General features: G+C 40.2%; 1 protein-coding gene across 4 annotated transcripts in view; it reads left to right on the top strand.

The window, feature by feature from the left end:
* Positions 1 to 18,861, top strand: part of VEZT (vezatin, adherens junctions transmembrane protein) — a 61,724-nt gene that overhangs the window by 14,751 nt on the left and 28,112 nt on the right. For 3 of the 4 annotated variants that reach the window (XM_084794395.1, XM_084794393.1, XM_084794396.1), the window contains exons 2-3: positions 13,639 to 13,773; positions 16,600 to 16,689. In XM_084794395.1, the coding sequence (XP_084650521.1) occupies positions 13,639 to 13,773; positions 16,600 to 16,689 (225 nt within the window). The remainder of the gene's footprint in view (positions 1 to 13,638; positions 13,774 to 16,599; positions 16,690 to 18,861) is intronic. The other variant, XM_084794394.1, reaches the window with a different exon arrangement.

Genomic DNA, 18,861 nt, shown 5'->3' with positions numbered 1-18,861 from the left:
CAGCCCTCTCCTGCCAGTACATTTGACTGGTCCTTTTTTCCCTTGGCGGCAACTCAGCTAAATGAAGGAAAATGAAGGAAATGACTGTCAAACAGCTGCCCACATTTAAAATGGTTTTAAAAATCCCTCTTACTTGAGTAGATCTTCTTCATATTTCTAAAAGCTATTATCCTTTAAAGAACAAAAAGCATTGTGCAAAGTGTTACTGTGAATTCTTTCCTACTTACCGTTATTGATTCGCGTAATGACTAATGGAAGGAAGTGCGTGTGCATGGGCGTGCGTGGCACTGCTACTTTGTTGATGGAGTTTGCTATCTGGAATAACTATACTATGCGGAAGTGTTTTCTTTCTTTTTTAGTTTAAATAATTTATTCAGATTACATCTCAATTGTTATCCCTTCACTTATATTTTCCCGTTCCATCCTCCCTCCCTAGAAATGTTTTCTTAAGTTGAGTCTTTTGTTTTAGTTTATAGAGCATAAAGTCCTAAATCCTATTATTTTAAGTAGCCACTATAATAACAGACTATCACTTTTACCACTGCAATAAAAGACTCTGAATGGTCTCAAGTCACAACCCTGTGTAATAAAAGGTAGGTCACTAAAGCTGACTTAGCTTATCACCAGTTATATCAAAATAAGTCACATATTTAATATGAATTATAAAAATGAATGTTAGAGAGCAAGCCTGTCTTTTCCCCATTTGCTTCTAGATTTTTTTTTTTCACTTTATTACATATCCTCTGGGCCCAAATAGAGATTTATTGATTTACTTTTAAAATTTAGACATTCGAAAAAAGTAATTTTTTTTTAATGTTTTGTGGTCCTGTCAGTGCAACTGATAGCAACCCCATGAATGTTGCCCAAGTACTTTTCCACTCAGCCGTACTCCAGCCCTCTTATATATCTGTATGGAACCTATTAAATGTGTAAGCCCATTGCCTAGAGCTATGATGCAGGTTGTTTACTTTGAGGTTTGTTTTCACACTTGCTATGCTACCCATCCTAGCCTCAAATTCCTGGGCTCCAGAGATCCACCTGCCTCAGTTGGTAAGAATACAGTCTTGTCTTTGCCCACATTATTTTTATGATTACCATGGTACTTTATGCCCTTCCTTAAAATTTTTCATTCTTTACAAAGCATTGTTGAAGGAGTCCGGGTTGAGAGGCTGGCGTACATTAATTCACATTAAGATTCTGAATGGATCACTTAATTGTCCAGTTATGTCTCCCAGTTATAGTAAGATGGTCCTGTGTGGTTCTTTAATATGAAATATGTCTTACTTCTGTCCCAAGAGACCCGAGGCTATCTGGTGGCCCGAGTGAAAGAGATCAGCCTTTTGGAAACTTGCAGCAATTAGGAACTGCATGAAGAGAGCTTACTCACATTCAATGTATGTTTAGGTTGGAACCCCTGATTTACTTCTACTTTTCTCTGGTTTTGTACCAAGTGTCCCCCCAAGTTCCTAGAAGTAAAATGCCTTAAGGATTCAGGGGGAAAGATCTAGGCTACAGGTAGTGTATCACTCTTTCATCTCTGGACTTTCTGAGTATTGTTTCTAGTGCCCATTGAGACTCCGTGGTGCTAGACCTACCACAGATCAGCAAGCCAGAGGGCCTGTATCTTAATAGGGAGTTAGCCTGGCTGACCCACAGCCTTTAACTTTATACGTTCAGACTTTTCTTGAAAATGGACTTTCTACGTAAGCATATCTTGCTTTGCTTTACTGGTTTGTTTGCTTGTTTGTTTAATGAGGGTTTATCCTTGAACTCTCTATGTATCCAAGGACTCGGAACTCGTGATCCTCCTGTCCCCTCCACCCACAAAATTCTGACATTATATGCATGCACCATCATCCCTAGTACCTCAGACTTTCTAAACAAAGGAAAACTCATGTTGAAAGAAAGCTTTCGTTTATCTTTTTAAGACCCACAGAGTGGGCTTAAAGACCTCAAAGAGGGCTGGCAAAATGACTTAATCGGATAAAGGTACTCGCTGCCGAGCCTGACGACCTGAGTTTGGTTCTACATGATGGAAAGAGAGAACAGACTCCCAAAGGATGCCTTCTGATGCCCCATACACACCGTAGCACCTACATGCCCACCGGCCACACTCCCCCCCCCCAAAAAATAAGGAACTGCAAAGAATCTCTCTTCTCTCTCTCTCTCTCTCTCTCTCTCTCTCTCTCTCTCTCTCTCGCTCTCGCTCTCGCTCTCTCTTGCTCTCTCTCGCTCTCTCTCCCTCTCGCTCACTCTCTCGCTCTCGCTCTCTCTCACTCTCTCTCTTTCTTTCTCAGTTGTGTGCATTTGTGTTTATTTTTTTCAATTTTGGAGTAAGCAAAGAAAGAAAATAAAGTTGATATGATCTCTTAACATCCAAACTTCATTTTAATGATATTTGCATGTTCTCCTAAAGTTTTATGTCAAATATGTTTGACCTTCTGCCCTTTTTTAAAGAAAGGTCAGCTGAAAAAGATAGGTATAAGTGCCTCACCAAGCGCCTCACAAGCATATGCCCCTTAATCAGCCACATTTCTAAAACTTTGAGAGCTAGATAGCATCAAAGCCAGAGAAGACTCAATCCATCTACCCTCTTGGTCAAGAACAGGTCACTGTTGATCCTTATTTTTCAGTCGGTTGATTTAAAAGCTACAGAAGTCAGCTTTCTCCTTTTTGATGAGTTTGATTTTTTTATTTTGCTTTTCATCGTCTTAACATTTTTAATGGGCAATGTGCACGAAGAGTTGAAAAACACTCCTTTATTAACTTTCTGCCCATTAGCACCTCATGTCAGATTAATTGAGTGATACTCAAAAATGTTTAGAAGCCAGCAGCCAAGAAGATGTATGAATCTGTGTCTTACCTGCTCTACTGGTGTCTAAACGACCTTTAAATGCACACTAGTGTTAATTAACATCCTTTGAAGGCGTTTTCAAGCCCTACTCTCCCTATTCCCCTCCGCTGTTGCTGAGTAAGAGTAGAGCTAAAACGATGGTCAGGTTTTTTTTTCAGAGCACTGCTTCTGATAGAAAAATGCTTAGTAATGACAGACACGCCCTCCAGTCCAGTGGCCATTTTGTACTGTAGCTCTGGAGAAACAAGTGGGAGTCATCTCAGAAACCAATCTGCATCAGAGAGATATGGACAAGAGGCAGTACATTCTTCACCGGGGAAACTGGAGAGCTTAAAACTATGCTGTCTGTGAGTAGTTTAGTTAGACTGCGTTTATGAGCCCTTTTAATATTTTTAAATTCTGCCATTCGGTTTTGTCTCAGTTAATGTTATGGAGCAATCAAATGCTTTGATTTGGGGCTTTGGGAATAAGTGGTCTTTTAGAAGTTGTGCTAAAATGTGTAAGCTCCAACAACTATTTCCTATTGTTTTGTAATTTTAATCTTGTAGTATATTAGCCTATATTTCCTAGTGCTTTAAGAGTTGAAAGGCAGTGAGTATTTTATTTTAGATTACACTTTACAAACATCTTCTCAGTTAAAGACAAGCAAAGAGATACTGGTTTCTATAGGGAATGACATTTATTTTGTTCATTGATTTTGACTTAAATTTTTTGATTCTTCAAATAAAGTCCTCATTTACGATTTTAGAAACTGATTGCATGATTTGATAGCAATAATTTTAGTGCCTCAGTTTATCTTATGTCAGCCTAGCAGCAGTAAGGAAGCCACAGCAAATGAAGGTGTTTATCTTTTTCCTGTTAACAGCCTCCCCCGAAGATTTCCATTCTGTATATGATAGTCATATTTAGGCTGGTCTGCTTTCTGAGAAAGGTCCTCATCTTGTTGCCTCAGCTGCCATCAAACCCTGGGCTCAGGATGATCCTCCTACCTCTGCCTACTGACTAGCTGGGAATTACAGACCCGTGCTACTGTGATGTGACTTTACATCTGTGTGTTCAATTAATTCAAAGATAAAAGGGTAGGGTTTTTATTTTAATGTTTTAAAACAACAAATAAATTGTGATTTGCAGACAAATATTCTCCCATCAAATCCCTCTCATTGACAGTGCCTTTTCCTTAAGTTTTTAATTTTGAAACCAGCATCTTTTAGAGGTACTGTTGGTATTGTATTAACTTCTAAAAATATATGACTGACTTACTTTGTACCACATGTAAGTTAATACACATTTGAAAAGAAAAGTGAACAATTTAGCAACTTCCGTAATCAGAATAGAAATCCTCCCTGCGCCTCTGGACCAGGATGAGCATGGGCTTCTGTAGGTGGGAAGCCTGCATTGTGAGGTCCGTCCTCCACATTGCAGCTGCAGGCCTCCATGCCAGCTCTCTGCTCCTCACATTGCAGTAGTGGTAGCCAGTGTGACGGCTTTCCTGTTGCTTTTGTGTTTAGTGTACACTGGCAAGCCCTAGTAACCAACAGCTGACAGTAGTTAGCATTTTGCCAGATCCAAGAGTGTGGTTTAAATATAGTACTGATACTTTAAATAAAAACATATGTAATAAATTAAATGATTTGTTTTAGTGTGGAAATAGCATAAGATGGTTTTGTTGATTTGCTAAAGTAACACTTAATTGGATACTGATACCTTCTTTACCAGTAGGGCTTATGCTGGGTACATTTTTTCAATCAGTATTACATGAATGTATGTGTGTGTGTGTGTGTGTGTGTGTGTGTGTATTAATTACTATGTTATATAAATATGTTAATATGTATATGTACATATACATATTAATACATATATATACATGCTCAAACAGTACAGGGATATCAAGGCTAGACACCTAGTATTAGAAGTGCTAGGTCAGCGGATACGATCATTTATATTTTCCTACTTACACTTACAGTGTATGAAGTACCTGTTCCCACACCCTTACTAGTGATATATTTGCCAGATTTCTTTTGTCGTTATTGTTTAGCTTTATTTGTTGATTTAATATATGTGAAAGCTTTGCCTGCATGTATGGCTGTGCCCCATATGCATGTCTGGTGCCTATAGAAATCAGAGGGCAGCCTGTAAACCTCCATGGTGGTGCTTCCAGCCAAACCCAGGATCTCTGTAACAAGTGCTGTTAATCACTGAGCCATCTCTCCAGCCCCTGTTGTCTATACCTGTGTCCCATACGGGTCTGCCTCTGTGACTGTATTCTAAAAACTTGAATCTGTATATGCAGTAGTCCGACTCTCCTAATGGCTAGTATTTAAGACTGTATAGTTCACATTGGCTATCACTCAGGCGCCTCCCCGCCTCCTCCCCAGCCCTTGGATATTCTGGATAGGATCTCCCAGTGGAGCCCCTAGCCCTGGAAATCCAGACCCTCCTGCCTATATGTCTCTTGAGTGCTGGAAATGCACTCATGCACTGTTATGTGTGGCTCAAGTTTGCTTCTAACTCACTGTTTTCCTCCTCTGACTGTTTCTTTGCCACTATTTTATATTTCAGTAAACAGTACCATTGAGCTGTTGGAAACAGCAGTGCAGGTACTACCATGTTTCTGTATGGCAGTCACATTCAGTCATAACTGTGGCCTGACCCTGCGCTTTCACCTCCCAAGTGTTGGGATTACACGCATGGGCCACTACTGAGCTTTACTTTGATCTTCAACATTTACTTAATGTTCCCACAAATGCATACCACAGTCATTGCACCCAACAATAGGAAGCTGGCTAAGCAAGGTCACACGGGATTGAGGTGCTATGAGAACACCTAAAAGGAAGAAGTAGACTATTCCTCCTAATGTAGAAGGATCTCCACAGTGTAGTAATTGAAGAAGCCAAGTGCAGAAAAATGAAGTACATTTCCATCTTGTCTAAACATTTCAAAAGCCATCCATAGCTACATAAATACATACTACATTTTGAGGGAAGGCTTCCTAAACTAAAGAATGTTTATTCCCTTTAGAAGAAAAGGGCTAAGCGCTAAGGGCTGGCTGAACAAAGTTATTTCTCATTTTATGTCTTTCAGTTAAGTTTTTAGTTTAAAAATAGCCTAAGTGACCTGCGCGCTTATAATATGGCATCATAAACAGAGTTGTGACTCAAGGGAGCATTGCAAAATTTTTAACAACAGTAAAAGTCCATGTATCATCCTACCCATGGTTGTTTAAATCCACAGGCATTAAACTCATGGCTATAAAGAGCTGAGTGCACAGACATTGGTGGTGCTTCTCAAGTCAGTAGCTAAAGGGAATCACCTAGGAAGGAGCCATTTCTGAAGGAGGCAGGGTTTATTCAGACACCTACCTTTCCTAGGTTGTATCTGTGGCCCAGTTAGTCAGATGCACGTCTCTTATCTTGATACTCCAACAGGAGCCTTTGGTATGAAAATAGTTTATTAGGAAACCAAAATTCATTTAACTTGATGAAATCCAAGGAGAAATAATCTGCTTGCTCTTTAGTTCAGCTAGAAGTCTTGGAAGCCTTAAGTTTCAAAGTTAAAGCAAGGGTATGACAAAGTTCTGTAAAGAAGTTCGCCTTCTTGCTGCCCATGGTAGTGTACACCTGTAATCCTAGCACCCAGAGACTGAAGTAGGGTCACACTTCAAGTGTACGGCTATCTCCATGCCATCTCCATGCGGAGACTCGTTTCCGGGAATAGGACTCACTCCCGTTTCTGTCTCTGGGAGGCTTTTAGATAGGGCATGCCATTAGATGTGTGATGGGACGCTGCACTACTGTAAGGCTAACGAGAGGGAAATGTTATTGTAATGGGACAAAAAAGCAGAGCGTTCTCAGTTCCTCTCAGCCAGTTTGGTTGGTCCTTCTGGAATACAGCTCTTCACTTGTATCAGCCTCCAACCAGTCTGTAGCTCCTCTCTTTATTTTCCCTGCCCTTCTGTCACTTACTCTTAGAAGACGTCACCTCCCACCATCTTTTACGAGTCTCTCCCCAGCTCTAGACCTGAGAGTCTGTATCTTGTCCTATTGTGCTTGAAACACCTGACAGGAGGTAATTTAATAACAAAAGCATTTTATCCATCACATTCACTTCTGAACTGATTTTTGTTTTAAAATAGCAGCGTTGACACTTTTACTGAATATTTATCTATAAAAAAAACCCAAATACTACATAAAGTGAGTGGTTCAGGCTTTACATTTGGGACCTAATGTCTTATTGTGGGGTACAGGGGAGAGGCACACCGTGAAGCACCCTAAGGATAAAACCTGGATGAGCCATTTTCGTGACCTTTTTTTTTTTATGAACTTTTTGTTTGACAAAAAATTTGAGGTTTCTTGCCTGCTTTTATTTTTGTTACAAAAATATGCTTCAACCACCAGAAAAAGCTTAGCACAACTGAAAACTCTCGGCTATTTTTTTACTGAACAGAATTCTTTCTGGGGCTATGGTGTGTGTTTCTGTCAGCAGGGATTTACAGGAACTGAACCACAAGGATTTCCTGAGGAGGAGCTCCCACATGCTGTGTCTGAGCTTTCTCCTATTGCTTTTGGCAGCAGTGACCCACTCTAAGACTTCAGATTATACTTTGAGTCCAGTGTTAGTGCTTTCTCTTCAAAAAACAACCGAAGCATTTCTGATCTGTTTTGCTTGAACCAAGGGAAAGAGCTATGACATAACAAACCATTTGCCTACCCTCCACACCTCTTTCCAGAGTTACCAGTAATGGGTAATACTGTTCACTATGTGAAAGTAGATCTTTCCATAGATTTAATTGGGTCTTAGACCTAATGGCCCCAGACCTCTAAAAAATAGTGGTTAGAACAGCTACAATGGGGAGGGAGGGGACTCTACCCTGTCATGAAAGGAAAAAAAAAATGTATTTTATACTGAATGATCAAGTAAGTCTTTGAGGTTTTGAGGTGGGATGTTTTGTTTTTGTTTTTGAGACAGGGTTTCTCTGTGAGGCCTTGGCTGTCCTGGACTCACTTTATAGACCAGGCTGGCCTCGAACTCACACAAGATCCTCCAGCCTCTGCCTTCCAAGTACTGGGTTTAAAGGCATATGCCACCACCAACCAGCATGATCAAGTTTTGATGCTGACAGTTTTCACTCTTTCCATGCTTATTCAGCTCATTAGTAAGACTGCGTGATCCACACTAAGGCTCACCTTTTCCAAGGTAAACTATCACTTGTCAACTTTTGCCATGGCCATTTGTATATGGTGCACAAACATACCCACAAACAAAACACCCACGCAGAAAGCAGCATCGCACAAGTCTTCTATTACTCCAGTTTCAGTAAGGAAGGTTCCAGATGTCAACCCATTTTTCCCACTTGGAACATTTTAGTTAAATACGCTGCTTACATTATTATTCCTAAAGAGTTTATTGCTATTTCTAAGTAAAACAAATATTTTAATTTTCACTTTTAATGTATGAGATCATAAATGCCAATAAACAGCTATATAAACAGAAAACAGGCTTTGGATTCTTCAGTTTTTAAAACTATAAAGGTTCTTTTGTTTGAAGAGAGGTACATTATTCTTTGTTTGGGTTTTCCCCCCTTCCTTTCTCCCTTCCCTTCCTTCCTTCCTTTCTTCTTTTGAAGCAGAGTCTCATGTAGCCCAAGCTAGCATCAGACCTGCTGTGTTGCTGAGGCTAGCCTTGAAGCCATGAGCTACAATTACAGGCTTGTACCATAGTGTTTGGCTTCAGGGCATCTTGATTTGGAAATCCACTGATGAGGATGTGGTTTCTTGAGAGCTGTCAAATAATATCTAGATTATTTAGCAATTTAAAAGAAAAAAATACCATGTTAGCTGCAACCTTTTTGACGAATTAAGGTGGGGTTGGAAGGATGGCTCTGCATAAGAGTACTTACTTCTCTTGCAGGGGACTTCTTACAACCACCTGTAACTTCCTCTCTGGGAGACCAATGTCCTTTCTGCTGTCTGTGAGCTTCTGCACTCAGGTGGTCCATGTAAACTCATGTGAACACACACATACACATAAATTTAAACATACATCTTTTTTAATGTAAAATAACATTTCATTAAAAATGTCTTCTGTATTCTTAAAATGTACTACAAGGTCTATCTTGGTCAGTTCATTTTGGCTGATGTTCTGTTAAACCAAAAACGGTTTCTAATTGTGTGTTGTTGCTTAAATTTTGAATTTTCTTTTGGCTCAAAAGTTATTGAAGCATAAAAGTTAAAATAAAGCTGCAATCCCGAGTTCAATGATAAACATAAAAAATAGAGCTCTGGTGTTCGTTTATGCAGGGTCCAGGTTTTTATGTGGGGGGAAGTGGTACAATTTGCACTGCCAGTCACAAGTAGAAAACGAACTTACGTTTATAGATGTGTCCCTATCTCCCACCCTCCCCAAGCTTCTCCTCAGAAGAGTCCCTGGTCTCAGCGGAGGCTACAATTGGAAGAGAACATAGTAAATTAAGGACATTGGGTCAAATTTTCCCCATCCAATTTTTGTAAGTGCTGCTGTACAAACAATGGCTTTCCCTTTTTTAAATTATCAGAGAAAACATCAGAACGATTACATTCTGTAACCTGAATACGGTAAGGATTCCAGATTTCCGTGTGTATCAAGTTTCATTGGGTCGTAACCACACTCGTGGGTTTATGTGTCCGTTGTTTCTGATTGCATTCACTCTGCTGCTCCACTCTTCTAACAGAGACCATATGGCCTGCAAATCCAGGGTAACTTCACTTTGATCCATCTTATTTATTATTCCTCCCCCTGGGAGCGCCTGTGGAAAAGGGGGTTCTAAAAACAAGTCTGGGGTCTCGTTGTTTGTTTTTGTTGTTCTAGTATGTAACCTTTTCAAAAGGTCAAGCCAAAGGAGTGAACCAGTGTTCCTCTGCCAGGCTGAAGACAGAGCAGGGTAGGGCTCACAGTTCAGCTTGAAAATACAGGTTGAGTAACCCAATTGTTTCAGTAAACATTACAGGTGATTTTCAAATGTACTGTTCGGAAGCTGGGGGTACAGCTCAGCTGATAAGGTGGTTGCCTAACACAGAGGCCTGGGTTCAGTCTCCAGCACACGTAAAGTACCAGAAACAGCAGGGGGATCTTGATCAAGGTCAGTCTTGCCGCCATAGCAAGTCCAGGCCAGTCTGGGCTCCAGGAGACTCTGTCTCCAAAGCAAGCACATCCTATGAAGCCGGTGAACAGTCTGAAGCTGAGCATGATGGCACATGCTCAATCCTAGCACTCGGGAAGCCGAGGCCAGAAGATTGTGAGTTCCGGGCCTTCCAGCCAGTGCTTTAATAGAAAGCGCACCTGAAAGAAAATTAACCATATGTGCTATCCATTAACAATTGGATAAAGAGATAAGAAACATTTTCCCTTCTACTGTTTAAATTTTTTTTCTTAAAAGTGAAATTAAATGGAAGGCGTTTGTCTCATAATGCCTGGTCTCTTAGACCGAATTCCATCAGATTCAGAACTCAGGGATATAATCTCAAACAACCTGAATCTAAGTTAGGTGTCTCTCCTATTTCCATAACATCTCATGTATTCTTGTAATTGTTTGTTTTCTCTGGATAAAGGCATAAGTAAGCTTCTTTGGTGTCTTCTTCATTTAGACCAGTGGTTCTCAACCGTCCTAATGTTGCAGACTCTTTAATGCAGTTCCTCATGTTGTGGTGTCCCCCAGACATAAAATTATTTTCATTGATACTTCATAATTGTAATTTTGCCACTTTTATTCATTGTAAATATCTGTGTTTTCTGATAGTCTTAGGCAACACCTGCGGAAGAGTCATTCAACCCCCATTGAGATCCTGTGGTTTAGACCGCTAAGTTGGTGTTCCTCGGTGTTTATTTACTGTAATATCTCATAGTGCTGGCTTTTAGCCAAATTCTTTATTCAGTCCCATCTGTCTGGCCGAGTGAATCTGTTTTGTCACCTAAATAAGGGGCTATAGTGAAAATGCCCCCTTAGAACTTTTACTGAGATGATACAGAGTTATTAGCTGTGTCAAAGTTGTCTGTAGCAAACAAAAGTCATTTATGCCTAACCCAAGCAAAAGGCTTCCTGGAGCTCCTTTGTGTGTCCAGAGTACACATGCTAGTAACAGGGACTATCACAGAGGATTTTCCCCAACCTACATTTTCTGGTTATGTGAGTTCTATGCAGACCCTCCGTTAGCAAGAGTCAGAGCTCCAGTGAATAAAAATTAGCTTCTTCCATCAGCTGCTGTAGCCAGTGGTCCATCTGGCCCTTAAAACCTTTCCTTGCCCCACCCCTCTAAGTATGCCCACCATGGCACGTGAGCATCCCAGACTTCAGTCTTGGGCTATTTGTGAATAAACTGGAGTGGTTTTGGAGAGTCTGCTTCTCTCTTGCCTAATTTAGATTGGCAGCTCTGTTGCTGCTTTTGTGACTGTGTCACTCTAACATTGATTTACAGATTTTGATGTTCTTGCTTGTTTGGTTTTTGGTTTTTGGTGTTTCAAGACAGGGTTTCTCTGTGTAGCCTTGGCTGGCCTAGACTCACTTTGTAGACCAGGCTGGCCTCTAACAGCAATCCCCCTGCCTCTGCCTCCCCAGTGCTGGGATAAAAGGCGTGTGCCATCACGCCCAGCTTCTTGTTTGCTTTTTAAGATTGGGGTATTCCATTGAATGAAATTAAAAATTAAAAATTAAGATTTATTGTATGTGTGTAGGTGTTTTACATGGATGTGTGTTTACCAAGTGCATGCCTGGTGCCTGTGGAGGTCATAAGAGGCTGTCAGATCCCTAAGAGCTGGAGTTAGTTATGGATAATTGTGAGCTGCCATGGTGAGTGCTGGGAACCAAACCTGGATGCTCTGTGGAAACACAAGTGCTCTTAACTGCTGAGCCATTTCTCTAGCCCCTGAAAGTTTATTTTACTTTATGTATATAACGTTTTGCATGCATTCATGTATGTGGATTCCCCCACACTGCAGTTACACTTGGTTGTTAACCACCATATGGGTTTCCAGGAGTCAAACTCAGCCCTGCCATCTCTCTAGCCCCTCAAAGTTTCTTTTTAAACATGTTACTCAACTTTTACTTTAGAAAAGTTGGAAGGTTAGACTTAATGTTTGCTGCTGATCCATGGTAAGTTTCTCAATAGATTTTCATCTAATTGTAATAGTATGTTTCTGTTTAATGGAATTGAGGTTACTTGGTGTTGTGTGACCACTTTTTTCCAGGGAGAAGCTACATACATGTCTAGTTACCCCAGGTACGGAACCCACAACAGACCAAAGTAGAGATACCACTGAAGTCCAACTTGGTCAAGCAGTGAGTCTTACTGGAGTTACTTGTAGGAGTATGGGTGAGAGATTGCTTACAGAAGCAGCAGGAAGCACACGGCGTAGTCTGCAGGCAGCTCAACAGATTGGAGAGTGTTCTTTCCAGGTGCCTCAGGTGGCTTAAAGCCTCTTCCAGACTGTGTTCTGGCTGTTTTCTGCCTCTCCCAATAGTCTAGTCTCAAGGTATTATTTACAGCTCGCCTTGTCTGAGGGTCTTCTTTACATTTCAGCTTTATTTGTCTGAAAGGAGTATCAGCTTTTATTGCTTTCTCTAGCAGGGAGGGACCTAATGAATTTGGTCAGTTTCAGGGACTTCCTTAAGATATTCTGTGTTGTTCCTCCTTGATCAAAGAGCTTCACTGCAGGGTAGAATGCTTCAATCTTGGAGGAAACTGCTACACAACACTTGAGCCAGGGATGGGATTGTCACTTAGCCTATGCCATTTTCATATAATTTACAAAAAGGTATATGCCAGGAACTGTTTTAAGTGATTTCTGCCCCTTTTTTGTTTGTTTGTTTGTTTGTTTGTTTGTTTGTTTTTGAGACATAGTCTCACTATGTAGACTAGGCTAACTTAAAATTCAAGAGATCTACCTGTCTCTGCCTCTGCATTAAATGTAAATATCTTGTTTTTTAGGTGTGACAGCTGAAAGTACCCATGGTTTGTAAATTGCCACAGATTACTTAGCTAGTAACAGTCAGAGCTGGAATCTGAACCTAAACTTTGCTTCGAGAGTTTTATTTATTTTTTGTATGTTGTGAGACAGGGTCTTAACAAATAGCCCACAATGGCCTTCAGCCTCCCTAATTCTGAAAATACAGGGGTGTTATATCACCGCCATCTTAAGAAGCTTGTGTTTTTAACCACTGTGATCACATGCTTTTTATTTAAAACCATGCTCTCTCATATCTGAATTGCCTAATATGTGAGTGATAGCTATTTTTAAAGTAACTGGAGTTTTCTTTGTTGTGTCAAGCATGACTGGTAACGCACACACTAGTGCTAAATAATGTAGTGTGTGGTATGTATGCCATTACACATGAGTTATAATGTACATATTTCATTTTTCTTGGCTTTAATATCTGTTTCACTGTAGGTCCTCTCAGCAGTTATCAATAGCCAGTGCTGCCTGTTTTAGAAAGGTCTACTTAAACACAACAAAAAATTGGATTTAAAAGTTGCTTAAGAAATCTATTTATAATTCTGAGTTCATTTTTCTTGTTGTTGCTCATTCAAAAAAATGTGCATCTGTTTCGAGCTTTTCCTTTTTGGGTCTTTTTGTTGCAGGTTGGTTGATTTACTGGCGTTTGGTGGCATTTTACTATAGCAGATCATTTCACTCCCCATAGGAGAGGCCATAAAAAGTGTGGCATAGCTGATGCCCAGGTGTGATTTTACATTTGATCCTAAAACTCTTGAAACATTAGCGATCTTGAAATGTGCCTCATTTCCTGTTTCTTTCAGAATTCTCCACTTTACCAGTACTTACAGGATTTGGGACACACAGATTTTGAAATATGTTCTTCTTTGTCACCAAAAACAGAAAAATGCTTGACAACAGAGGGACCTCAAAAACCTCCCACAAGAGTCCTACCAAAAGTAAGAAACACGCTCAACTTTTATGGCTGAGTCTTCTGTTCTTTATCTTTAATGATTACTTCTACTGTCTTTTAGGGCCAGAGATGTGGCTCAGTGGGGCTTGCGCTTGCCTCGCCTGTGACTCACTGGTAGTGTGCTCGCCTAGCATGCGCAAGGCCAAGTTCAGTTCTTCCTCACACTAGTGAGACTTTTATTTCACAGACAGAGACAAACATCAGTCCTTACTGCTGTACTAGAATTTTTTGTGGGTAATTAATATAATGTGAGGAAATGAAAATGATTTGAGAAATACGATATATCACTTTTTAAAATATTGACATTATTTGGAGAGACCAAAGAAATATACTAAAACCTTAGTTAGAACTTTGCCCATGTTAGTTCTCTGTTAAGTGGTATGCTCCTTAAATTGTTTTTTTTTTTTTTAATTCTTTTTTCTACAGTGGCAACTTACAAGAGTCAGCTCTCTCCATCCACTGTGGGTGCTGGGTACTGAACTCAGGTGTTCTGCTTGGTAGCAAGAGGCTTTACTGGCTGAGCCATCTTGCCAACCAGTATCTGTTGTTCTTTGGGAGTTTGTTGTTTTGATGCTGTGGTTTAAACATGGCACTTCTTTATACCAAGCAGACAGATAGCCCACCACTAAGCTGTACACACACCCAGCCCTACAGGGTTTTTTTGGGGGGGGGGGTTGTTTTTGTAAACTTACATATAAAAATTGAACATAGTTAGGTATTGTTATGTGGCAGTGCACCAAGATGTTGCTACTGAGGTATACGCCCTGGTTCTGGCCCCTCTTCCTAGGATCCTCCTCCCAGCAGAACATGACAAATCTTGGGTAAGTCAGAGGGCACAAGCCAGGTGGTTGACCATAAGATTCTGGCTTTAATGGAAGTATCTGCTTCAAGGACCCTGCAGGCCAGGGCACATCTGTCTTGACTCAGCTCGTTAGACCTATGCAAGATCAGCAACTACCTATCCAACCCTCTCTCAAGAGCTCCCTCTTACAAGTTGTTGGGAACTGAATATAGTGTGTTCAGAGCAGACTGTGAGAGACTTATCTCAGAGGGAAACTTGGACCGAACATTTATCATCTTGTGTTGTTCATCAAGGATGACTGTGTCCTTGCATAAAGAAATACTCTGTTAAGTATTGAAGTAAATGAAATGATTCATGGAGTCAGCACATCTAGTAAGCTTCTGTAAATCTTTCTTGAGTCATAATTCCTAGCTCAGAGCTCCTTAAACCTTTTCTGCTCATAACCCCTTTTTTGCCCAAGGAATTTTTATGCAACCCTGCTTGTATAAATGGGTATACAAATCAAATGCTTTCTGATAACAAATCATAACAAAATTTATTTTTAAATAATTAACTGTATGCATATGGTTTGACCATGTATTAAAGTCAAAAGCAGGTGGGCATGGTGGCACACACCTTTAATCCTAGCACTTGAGAGTAGAGGCAGGTGTGTATCAGAGGCCTGCCTAGTCTACACAGGGAGTTCCAGGCCAGCCAGTGCTACATAATAGAAAGACCCTGTCTCAAAAACACGAATGACAAAAGCCAGTCTGCATACTAGTGAGACTGATATGCTAGTTTACTTTCACATAAAGAGGTAAATCTTCCCTGAGTATTCAATACTGTAGGATGTAGAACATGTTCATTCTTTTCAAAATTTGTTGATATTTGGGTTCTGTATTTGTCAATGCTAAGAATGCATTTTTGCAGGCATGTGGTTAAGGCCATTTCAGAAAGTTTAGAAATTATGACCTGACCCCAAACAAAAAATCATGCCAAGAAGAATGAGTGTAAGAAAATAATTGAAGTCTTTGTTTTTTGTAATTACCCTCATTCTTTAGCATTCAGGTACCAAAATGGGTAACTTTGGGTTGTTTAGTCAATGTTTGCTTTCAGAAATTGCTGGTGGAGCTGCTCATAAGCATTATAAAACATCACTGAATGGTCTTTCACTTCATTGCTGTGAACTGTTTGTGCTGTCTTTGCTTCGTTATGAAGTTCTCTGCAGCAGCAGTATGGACACTCACCTCTGTCTCCACGGCTGCTGGTAGCATAGAAATCAGTACATGACTGTAAACCTCATTTACTGGCATGCTCAGGAAATGGGGCTCTTAAGTTCAATTACATATTTAATTGGTTAATTAATAAAGCTTTTGGCATACAACAGTTTTCATAAAAGGGATTAAAATATCTTTCTGTACCAGGTATGGTGGCACACACCTGTGATCCCAGCACTCTGGGAAGTAGAGGCAGGCAGATAAGTAGGAGTTTGAGGCCAGCCTGGTCCAGCACAGCCAAGGCTATACAGAGAAACGCTGTCTTGAAAAAAACAAAAACAAAAACAAAAACCTTTCTGCTTTAGTATTTTATAACAAAATTGAGTATTTATAACAAAATTAGTATATTAAGAATGTGGGCCATACTATACTTTCATTCTGAAATAAATATAATTATCATGTTGACACAGATAGCCATTAGTATTTCCATGATAAACAGGCTACATCATAGTGACTTCTGACTATTTTCTAAAAATCAGATTCACATGTCTCATTTCAATTCCACTGAATTAAAGTCTAACTTAAGGACCCAGAAATTAATTATGTAAATACAATTTCTAGGTCATTCTGTTATACAACTAAAAGGAAAAATAAATGAGGAGGCTGTAACACATTGACAGTGTATAATCTAAATGAGGTTTTTTTTTCTTTTTCTAATTAAAAATTCTAATTACTTAGAGGTAACTTGTTTAGTGTTTTTTGATCCTTGAGTGCTTAATTAATAATCCTATACAATGTCATTCATAATCTCTAGCAGGGCATCCTGCTGAAGCTGACGGAAACCATCAAGGGCTGGCTTTTCTCCTCTCAGCGCTGTAAGAAGGATGAGGAACTTCACAGGCTGGTGAGTGAGTGTTCCTTCGCTCTACCTCGTTCTGTTATGGCCCCGTGTAACAGTGAGAGAGCTGAAGGCTCAAACTCTGTCTTGCTGATGATTCTGATGTGATTAGACTTCAGTAGAAATTCTACAGTAGCTGGTTTAAACAGGGCTTGCTGCTATTGTTCATGTTTCTTATGAAAGGTAGCCAGTGTTCTGGAAGTTACTACTGCCATTTTTGTTGGACTGCTAATTTACTGCCATCTCCTTCATTGACTGGCATTTCTTTCAGTAAGGAAGGAAACAAATAAAACAATTGGAACAATCAGTCCGGTCCTGAAGGACTGACAAATCACCCTTTCCTAGAGTCAGTATTGATGGCGTCTCTAGTTCCTGTAAAACTCCCTCCCTCTCTCTGTTTCTGCTGTGATGTACTTGTTGCTTAGCCAAACCCCTATAGAGGCGCAGTCATCCTTCCAGCCTACTAGTGTAAATATGCAGGGTACCCAAAGCATTCAGCTTGCTGAGTTCCCTTGGCTCTCGGAGATGTGCGGGAGCAGGTGTCAGGGTTCTTGGCTGCTCTGTGACCCTAAGAAGTATGGTTCTTTCACACTGACTATTGTAAAGTAGGCATTTACAAAGCTTTCACATTTGACTGGATGCTCCAAATCACATTACAGGATTTGATGTATTACACCAGTGGGAGAAAAGCAAGGTTTAGACAGCTTGGCCTCGAAACTTAAGTGAACTGTCCAAGAATGTTCAGCAAGAAAATGAGAGAGGGAAGTTTTTTGAACTGAGATCTCCTGAGTCTAAAGTCCTGTTTCCAATAAAACTCAGTCCTCCTCTAGTTTGAATAGTGGTGCCTTTTTTAAAAGCTGAAATTACTGTTACCCGTCACATAAGCTTAGCACTCAGATCAGCACTAAACTGGCACAATTTAACCCTAACCTCCCTTGCCAGTTTCACTATTGATATTTTTACCCATGAGTCCAGTCTTTCAACTCCCTTATCCTGAGGGTGGTATTTGCGCTGTTATTCTGTGGTGGAATTCTTTCCTATTTTCTCTCAATCTTTTCAGTAAGTGATCCTAGCTTTGCTGAAGTAATCATCCTATTAAGTCTATTTCCTTTACCAGGCTAGTAACAATTGCCTATGTTTATGTTTCGTAAGTTTTATGTTTTGTGCTTTGGATTTTTTGTTTTGTTTTGTTTTGGGGTTTTGTTTGTTTTTTGGTTTTGTTTTGGTTTGGTTTGGTTTTGGCTCTTTAATTATTTCATACATGGTAGTACACATACTTTCTATAGAAACTCTTCTTCATGCTTAACAAAATTCAACCTATTTTTTTGTTTGTTTGTTTGTTTATTAGGTTTTTCAAGATAGAGTTTCTCTGTGTAGTCTTGGCTATCCTGGAACTACTCTGTAGACCTGTCTGGCCTCGAACTCACAGAAATCCGCCTGCCTCTGCCTCCTGAGTGCTGAGATTACAGGCGTGCGCTCTGCAAATGTCAACTTATTTAATCCTAGGGCTGGGTACTGCTGTTACTCTCTTGGCAGATGAGAAAATTGGCACTGAGATGTTAGTAACTTGTTTAAGTTATAGAGCCAAGATCCAGGCCTGAGTACTTAGGTCTGGGCTCTCAGGCTTGTTACACATGACCTGTTTACCTAGTATCCCACCAGCAGAGCCGAGCTTGCAGCTGTGCCAGCGACCACTGGGTGCTAAGTTATAGTTAGGTAAGAATAAATTCTGCCATGCTGGTGCACAGGAGGTGTCTATGAAGCTGCCCAGAGGACTGCAACCTCAGACAGCAGGGCTCTCCAGCACAGATATCATCAATGTACTGTATATTTCAAAAACTGGAAGAAAGGATTGTGGAAATTTGCACTAAATGGAAATGATAAATCTTAGAGAAGACAGGTCTGTTTGACCTGATGTAAGCATCCTACAGTATGTATGTACCAAAATTTACATAGTACCTCATTAACAGAATTCCATGTTGTTGTGTTTTACTTTGCTTCTGATTTTGTCTTGTTTTTGTTTGACAGCCTTACTCTGTAGTCCAGAATAGCCTGGGCCTCACTAACTAGCCCGTCTTCATCTAAGACTTGTGGCTGACCTGTTCCAGCCTTCCAAGAGCTGAGTTTGCAAGCATCAGTGCCCATGTCCCGCTTAATTTTATGTTCTTGTGTGTTACT

The sequence above is a fragment of the Acomys minous genome (assembly GCF_964271855.1).
Source record: "Acomys minous genome assembly, chromosome: 9".
NCBI classification, from domain to species: Eukaryota; Metazoa; Chordata; class Mammalia; order Rodentia; family Muridae; genus Acomys; species Acomys minous.
The sequence above is the reverse complement of the archived record's forward strand: the minus strand, read 5'-3'. Positions and strand labels throughout refer to the sequence as shown.